Raw genomic sequence first — 8748 nt, forward strand, 5'->3', positions numbered from 1 at the left:
GTAGATTTTTCCCTCTGTCAAAGCAAAGGCAAGAAAAATGCCAAAGATGTAATCCCTCTTCTGAATTCAGTTTCCAGGCATTTATGCCAGTGTTTTGACATCGATGTATGAGAAATGTAAAGCCAGCTAAAGCTAGATACTGGACTTCTAGCAGCCGGCTCAGATCCTGCAGGTGTTTGTGGCAGGTGGTTTGACATGCCCTTCATCTCATTTTCTCACTAAATCAAAGTGTATTCTGCCCCCATGCCTTATGAACTTAAAGTTAATTCAGCTACCAAACATTTCAATTACTCAAGACTGTGTTCCTTCCATTATTCCTGATAGTTCTTAAATACTAACTCCTGTCTTACTGATCTCTCACTTGGTTGTAACTCACCTAGTTGCAATTTGTGTTTTATTTTAGAAAGAGAAGTACTTAATCTTAATTGCCTAAAATACCAATACATGTAGTCATTGTTATTAATAGTGGGGAAAAAGGTTATAGTCTTTATCCTTGAGGAGCCATATGACTACCAGCTGTGGTGCTTAAGTTTTATGCTGTATTTTTGTATATTTTACAAATCATTCAAGAAACTATAAACTTATTTTAATCAATATTGTGTAATTCAAGGATTCCCACCATTAAATGACAATAAAAATAGTTATAGAGTCTTCCTCCTTCTCTTCCTTTCCTAAAATAACTTTATCCCAGGCTGGTGTATTGGAATCTGAGTTTGAATCATGAGCATACCATTTTCTAGCATGTAGTCTTATGTGGGAACAGAATGTGCATGGATGGGCTTCAGTGGCTGTGTAGCCTTTCAGAAAAATGACTCTGGACATCTTCTACTAGGCTTAAAGCAGAGAAGTCAAAGTTTTTCCTCACTCCAGTGCTCAAGAGTATATTTTTATGCCTTCAAACAATAAATCATCATATAGTAAGCATCTATTCCCAGACAGTCACTGGAGATAAAGGTTGGCTAAGATGCAGTTCCTGCCCTTGATGTAGCTTACAGTCTAGTCTAGTAGGGGGTCTCTTTTTGTAATACATCAGGCAGAACTCTTCACCCTTCTCTGTATATTGAACAATATGATTTTGGTAAGGAAAAAAAAGAACATTATCGTAGGTATACCAAGACATAGAAGAGGAATATATTTAAAGAAAAATAAGTTATGAGAAATTTTCCTGTAGTCTCTTGAGACAAGTTTTCTGTATATAAGCACCTAACAAACTTAAAAGAATAAGGATCAAGTGACCAAAGCCCATGAATGCATGACAGGATGTGCTGCTGTTTGTCTGGGTAATCTTGGACAGATCACTTTAACTTCTCTGTGAAAAGACTGGTCTACCACAGTGATGTGACGATAACAAATGATTGCAAAAAACTTTTGAAACATAAAATTCTGTCATAACATCTGATCTTAAATGAAGCACTTATAGGTAATGATTCTCTGTTTTTCAAAATTAGGTATCTGGACCTCCGTCGATTTGGATCTGTGCCACATGGAGGTTTTGGGATGGGATTTGAACGCTATCTGCAGTGCATCTTGGGAATTGACAATATCAAAGATGTTATCCCTTTTCCAAGATTTACTCATTCGTGTCTTTTGTAGCTGAAGACTGGTTAAGGAAGACCACCCTGTGCCAGAGGTACTGCACGTGAATATACATACAGGAGAATGCATGTTTGAACTGTAGAAATGCAGAAGTTTTCAATATGTAATTGTCATGCCAGAAGATACATGAAAGATACATGTGATCATGATTTTCATTGAAAGTTGAAGGCATTTCATGGAAAGATGAACTCCATCAAGAAGAGGTACTTATAGCAGATAGAATCTCAAAGCTATTGTGTCAATTAAGAAAAAAATGAAATTGAACTAGATGGTCTCAAAGGTCCTTTCAAACTCTAGGACAGGATGAAATTGTGTATTTTACTTTTTCAAGATTTTTTTTCTGATGTGGACCATTTTTTTAAAAGTCTTTATTGAATTTGTTACAATATTGCTTCTGTTTTATGCTTTGGCCCTTTGACCGCAAGCCTTGTGGGATCCCAGCTCCCCGACCAGGGATCGAACCCGCACCCCACGCACTGGAAGGCAAAGTCTCAACCACTGGACCGCCAGGGAAGTCCCAAAATTGTGTATTTTACTTTGTCTTTAATCAGTAGACCACTGCCCTCTGTGACCTTTGAGAAGCAACTACTAGCTAAAAATAAAATGTTGTTGGATCTTTTCTCCCTTGCCATTTAACCTATGATAAATTCCCATCTTATTCTCATTGCTTTACTAAACATTACAGAGGAAAATATTCCTTTTTCAGGTCTTGAATTAAGAAAATTGCTATTGTGAATTGACATCTTTTTTCATCAGACTACATGAAAAATCACATTTAATAACTGTTGATCCTTAATTATAAAAGCTAACAAGATGTATTATTTAAACTAATCACTGTTGTGTTGCAGTTAGTTCATGTTAGATATTTATAATGTCTCTGATAATCAATAAAATAGATTTTTGATACCTATGAAAGAAAAAAACAGGTTTTTAAATTCCATTTGGCCTTTTCCCAGTGAAATTTGGAAGAAAGATATTCTCCATCCAAGATGAGGATATATAGCTAAACCTAAAGGGAGGATAATTCTGGAGTCAAAAAGTAACGGGGCATGTTAGAGTGACAAGATCACTGATTTGGGACTTCGCGACCTGACGGTTCTAGCAGTCACAAGTATGAGTTTGGATAAGCCACTTACTCTGTATGAGCTCATGCATCATTTTCCTCACAGACTTGATATAGTAATTACATGAAAGTGTGTGTGTGTATGTGTTTAAAACTGAAACGCTACACAAATTTTTTTAAACTCTACTTTTAGTCTTCGTTGAGATGCAGATATATGGACTTACGGCAAATGGTGAACTCAGTAGGATTCATATGTATCAAATAATTATAAAAAGGCATGAATGCCTGAATAATCAATTTTCTAAGTCTCATTAGATGACTTAGGTTACTTCCTAATGAGTTTCTATATGCACTTTATTTTAACCTAACTCAAAATCAAACAACTGGAAAGAACTGCAGAACCTAGAGTTGGAAGTCATAGGAGACACTGAGAGGTTGTCAAGGTCGAACTTCTATCTAAAGCAGAGGGATCCTGTGTACCTTGGCAACCTCTTGGCAAAGAGCTCAGTACCCCACAGAATAGCTCATTCCATTTCTGAAGCTCTCTAATTGGTAGCTTTTGCTGAGCTAAAATCTGTTTGCCTGGAACTTTAATCCTTGGGCTTAGATACCAAGTTTAGGACAGGATAAAAGGAACAATTAAGGCTTCCATAAGGCTCGCCTCAACCATGGGTGAGAGAGATAAATTCATTTGTTTACTCAACAGATATTATTACCTGAGCTTATTCTACGTGCCACATACTGTGCTAGGTGCTACATAAACAGTAGTGAACTGACCCTTGCCTTCATGGATTTACAGTCTATTAGGGAAGATATACCAATGATAAGTAAACAAATGTATTATTTCAAAATATGGCATGTGCTATAAAATTTTATGAAGAACAGGGCAATCATAGATAAGCTTGCTAGAGGGGGCATCCCTGAAAAGGCGATATTTAACCTTAGACCTGGAAGATAAAATAGAGAAACCATTTTTTTTTCTTCTTCTTCTGTGTAAAACATGTTACTTATGTTTACTAGGTTCTGCTTAAGAATATAAATGATGAAATATATATATATGTAATTTATTTTTTAAATTCTGTTAAAATATAGTTAAAAAAATCACACACAGAGATAAATCTTATTTATTTGAAAACATTTTCTTATATGAATTATTTACCCATTTGTGCTGGGTACCTAAGTTTCCCACCCAAAAAATTAGAATTAGTGAAGAAGTAATTCTTTAAGAAGTGTGGCAGTATCAGCTCTCCCTTCCCCTGAAGTCGCTAAATAATAAAATTTACCGTATTTTATAAAATTTTATAAAATTTATCTTATTTTATAAGATTTCAGGTTCATTGTAATCAAGACCCCTGTGGTACAGGGAGATCAGCTCGGTGCTTTGTGACCACCTAGAGGGGTGGGATAAGGAGAGAGGGAGGGAGGGAGGGAGGGAGACGCAAGAGGGAGGAGGTATGGGGATATATGTATATGTATAGCTGATTCACTTTGTTATAAAGCAGAAACTAACACACCATTGTAAAGCAATTATACTCCAATAAAGATGTTAAAAAAAAAAAAGACAAAAAACACAACCCTGTGGTAGTGTTTGGGAAACAACTGTTTGGATGAAATAGGACAAGCACTCAGAATCTGTTCCTCTTCTTACGTTTGCCTTGTAGTCCCTCTTACCTGTCCATGGCACTGCACTTGCCACGCACACCTATTAGAAATCAGTGAAGGCTGTCTCTGTCCTAGCAGGTTGAGTATGTGGCTGTGGCTACACACATGGGCCTGAGAACAGTGGCAGACACCGTCAGCAGCAACTTGGGGGGAACGATCACCTCCAGCCACAAAACACACAACCGAGCCTGTGCTCCCCTAGGGTTAGAGAAACCATTTTAAAACATTTGTGACATCAGTTAATTTGATTTGGCATTTAAGTCTTGATACTGTATTTTGTGGAGTAAGAATCACAAACATTCACAGGCCCAAAACCTGGATGCACTAATAGTTTCCAAGGCTATTAGGAATCATGCCTGCAGTGATTTTTGAGGAGCCAGATAGAATTGTGATGTTAACATGATGGCTGGGCATCAAAAATAACAGTGATAGAAAGAATACTGAATGAGAGAAGCCCCAGGTTCTGGTCCCAGTGCCACCATTAGCTTAACTGTGGAGCATTAGGCAAGTAAGATCATCCTCGTGGCCTCCAGTTATTTCATCCGCAGAGCTATCGCTTTGAAGTAGGTGAACTCTAAGGATCCTTCTATCAATCTTCTAGGAATTTGTGATGGACATAGTCACTAATAATAATTGATTTAGAGTCTGACCTTTAGATTTTATTTTAGTACATACCAGGTCTCCGAAAACTTATAATGAGGTCAATCGCTGAAAGTTTAACAATAGACTTAAGTGTGTTCAACGTGTGTGTATGTGAGGTGGAAAAGGGTCCTTCTCAAGGAGTCAAACATACATTCTTCCTTATCTGAGTCTCCAGCAGTGTATTTCCGAACCTTCATACTTATTCATTCTTTTCTTTCACAGTTGATCACATAATGAGTATCTGGTTGAAGCCAGACACTTGCCACTTATAACAGCCTAGTCATTTACATCTTTGGCTCAATACTTATATTTTACCAATAAGTGAACAAAAAACAAGCGCTAATGTCAGACAAGGATGATGAAAATGCCAAAACTTAAAGCATTGCTTGCAGGCAGCATCAACAGAAAAAACCTTTTAAATGTTGACTTGTCAGCTGATATATGAATATCCAGATTCTACATAGAAACAGCATTGTATAATTCTACGTATAATGAATAAAAATATGGATTTAATAGTTAAGGATGGTCTATTCTATAATACCATAGGGCTTAATTTGTGAGTTAAAAGGTGATTTGAGGATATTAATTTTCACTTGAGTAACCAGTTTCCAATGAGGGAAAAATCAGATTCTGCTTTCCCAAGGTTTCCAAACACTACCTCAAAATAGTAACCCAAGTAAGAGTGTATTCTAAAACTTAGAAATGTTTTTTCCATCATTAGTTCCCATTCTCATTTCAAATTTTGAAGTAGGTGGAGAAAAATAGTTACTTTCCATCTGGCTGTCCGCTTGCCTGCGGAAGTTGTGCTGTCGTGGGTTTGTGGGGGTTTTTTGGCAGGGGGTTTGGGGGAGGATTAGGAGGGTCTGACAAGAACTTAATTGTGTGAGTGGTCCATTCCAGATCTAGACATAGCTCTCCCACCCTCTGACCCAGCCCAGAGACTCTTAACTCTCACAGAACGGCAAAGGAATGGTTTGACCTTTTGTCCCTCCCAAACAGAATCTGCTAGAAGCACCCCTCTACAGTGTTGTACATTCATATTCTCTGTAAATTGAATCTAGACATTTCAAGCAGGACTGAACAGGCACTGAAGATGCAACTGGTGAGATGGATTAACTCTACCCTTCTTTAAATCTCTTATTACTTCAGGTAATTATAGATGAGAGGTGCTTATTTGGATTGGATTGATATTTTATTCGTATATTTATTTTAGTAAGTGGTGAGGCAAGAACATAAAAAGGCAGAGTTGAAAGACAGATTGGCCTGGATTGAATTGATAAGAAATGTCTGGGGCGTTTTGGCTTCTGATCAATATTTGTATTCAGTCTGCAATCTAAAGTATGTATAATAAAAAGAAAACAGGTGGGAGTAATATCTGACAGTAGTTCTTCCCAGGTTCAATTCCTGTTAAAAGATAGCAGAAGCATTAAGGAAAGAGCGGAAAGCCACCTTAATCACCCTACACCAAAATGCTTCAGTAGGATTTCCATAAAACAGGTCTTATTAGATCATGGTCAGCACCCCTCCAGAAACTTAGACATTCCACCATTGCCAGGAGCCCTGGATTGCCCCTTCGATCAGCCAAGACGCCAGCTGGCTCTTGTGCAGTTTGGTTTGGAATCCAGTGGATTTACAGCCATTATTAGTACACTGTGTGGTAGTTTCTGGGGGACCTTTGTAAAGAAATCAGGAGTTTAGATGGTTCGTAAGCTGCCATTCAGGCAGCTAATCACTGAATTAACATAGTTTATGACTCTTCAATAACCTTCTGCTACATCTTTACTGTTCATAATTGTTATTAATAATATGACTCTCATTTGGACATTGCTTTACAGTTTACAGTATTTTTAAACATATCCACAATATATTGTGGACCTTGTTCCTTTGTAGCTTACTGTGCCTGAAATTTGTTTGGTTAGATTAGTTTGTTTGTTATGGAGATTGGTTATTAGGAATTCCTAATAATGAGGGAGAGTAAGACTACAAATAAAGTTCACCACTCTCAGCCTCCAGAGAAACTGAAAGCACAGAACTTTTTATAGTAATCAAAGAATCTTGCCTTTTAAGCCCCAGTGCAAAACACACTTTGGCCTCTGATTTCCTTGTTCTGTACAGGGAGAAGAAATTTAAGAATCTGATGGAAAATGATGGTTGAGCCCAAATACATTCTAATAAAGAGAAACATTGAAAGTGGAGTACAGAGTCCCAGACCCAGCAGTGTACTTAAGCTCACTATGCAGTTTTTTAAATGAGTCTGTGTTCATATTTGTCTTACTTTCCTCTTAGGATCATCCTAGAATATACATAGGCAGGTAGATGAAAGAACTTTGATAGGAATTATTAATATCCTCCCCAAAGTGATCAACCTTTGATATTTCAAGATCATACTCTGAAAATAGAAACTTGGTGGGCCCCTGCAGCAAAGGTTTTTTTCGTGCTACAAATACACATGTACACAGCTAGAACTGTATTTTGCAGAACATGGCTTCTGCCACATGCAGAACCTTCTCTGCACTCTGGCTCAACAAGAACTGCTGGTTTGCTGTTTTCCAGTGATCCTAGATTTGAAAAATCTCTTAGAGATCATATCCCTTCCCCTGTATATGATGTATAAATTACCCTCCTCTGTATTTTTCCCAGTTCTACTAATTTACCCACTGAACCTTCAGTGAATTAAGAACTGTCTGTCTTAAGAGGTAACTTTTTTTTAATCCTTGGAGAACTCTGATTGTGACCTGATAGTAACAGAGCCTGCCTCTCCATAGCATGCAAATATCATAAATTAGAAACAGCCACACACTTTCTTCTCCAGAATAGAATCTCTGTAGCTGCTCATTTGGGACAGTGTGTCCTTCCCTGAAGGGCTGCACCCCACTAGGGTGTTCACCAGGCAGAGTATCCTTAAAGTGGGCCTTTCTCTTAGTAGAGGAATGCTTCCTTTCACTGTCCACTCAGCTGCTGCCCAAGTACCCTGTGATACCAGTCTTGATGTTAGAAGAGCTTAAAGTCTCCAGTGCCTCCTCCCTGTCTGTCTTACAGCCTATAGTAATTGTTCCTCCTCCTGTATGTGTAATACTGCTGAAAGATCTCAGAGTTTCAGAATGTTCAGGGCAGTACCAACCCCCTTTATTTGGGGATTGCAGAAATGGACTTGGGTCATATATAGATTTGTTGTTGAAGAACAGTAAGTTCCTTTACTGAAGATTTCTACTGATACTACATTTTCTTTGCATTGCCCCAAAAGGCAGAAACTGATTCCTTATCCAGTTAGGATACGGCTGGCCAACGATCTCTTTAAATGTAATTTCCATCTTCTACTTTCTGCGTTGCAGGTTTTTGCATCAGGAAACTGTCGGGTCAGATTCCTGCCAGAAAATGTGCTGGATGTTTCGTGTCTTGGAAGGGGTATTAGACGTAGAGGGAGAAGACTCTGGTTTATGTCTGACACTCTACTTACCAGCTGTGGAACCTTGAGCAAGTTATTTTATCTCTGAGTTTGTATACGTATCTGCAAAATGAGGATAATATTTAACTTACAGAGTGTTGTGAGAAACGGTGAAGACTCTGTGAAAGGGTTTCATAAGTTGACAACACTACATAAATGTAAGGTCTCCTAAGGGAATCCTTTTCAAAACAAAAAAAAATCTGTGTGAACTAAGATATTTATTGCATGTTGAATGAAATATTTTATAGCCATAAAAATTATAAGAGAAAATGTGTTGAAAATTTTTTAAGTTGTACTTTGCAGTTATAACAGTGTAAAAGCTATGTACATGGATTAGAAG

At 37.7% G+C, this 8748-nt stretch overlaps 1 protein-coding gene across 3 annotated transcripts in view; it reads left to right on the forward strand.

Annotated features, from left to right (window-relative positions):
• NARS2 (asparaginyl-tRNA synthetase 2, mitochondrial) overlaps positions 1-4046 on the forward strand; it is a 145329-nt gene extending 141283 nt beyond the window's left edge. For all 3 annotated transcript variants that reach the window (XM_068556203.1, XM_068556206.1, XM_068556204.1), the window contains one exon: positions 1449-4046. In XM_068556203.1, the coding sequence (XP_068412304.1) occupies positions 1449-1593 (145 nt within the window). In that variant the 3' untranslated portion in view covers positions 1594-4046. The remainder of the gene's footprint in view (positions 1-1448) is intronic.
• The last annotated feature ends 4702 nt before the right edge of the window (positions 4047-8748 follow it).

Source organism: Eschrichtius robustus, chromosome 11 (genome assembly GCF_028021215.1).
Source record: "Eschrichtius robustus isolate mEscRob2 chromosome 11, mEscRob2.pri, whole genome shotgun sequence".
NCBI classification, from domain to species: domain Eukaryota; kingdom Metazoa; phylum Chordata; class Mammalia; order Artiodactyla; family Eschrichtiidae; genus Eschrichtius; species Eschrichtius robustus.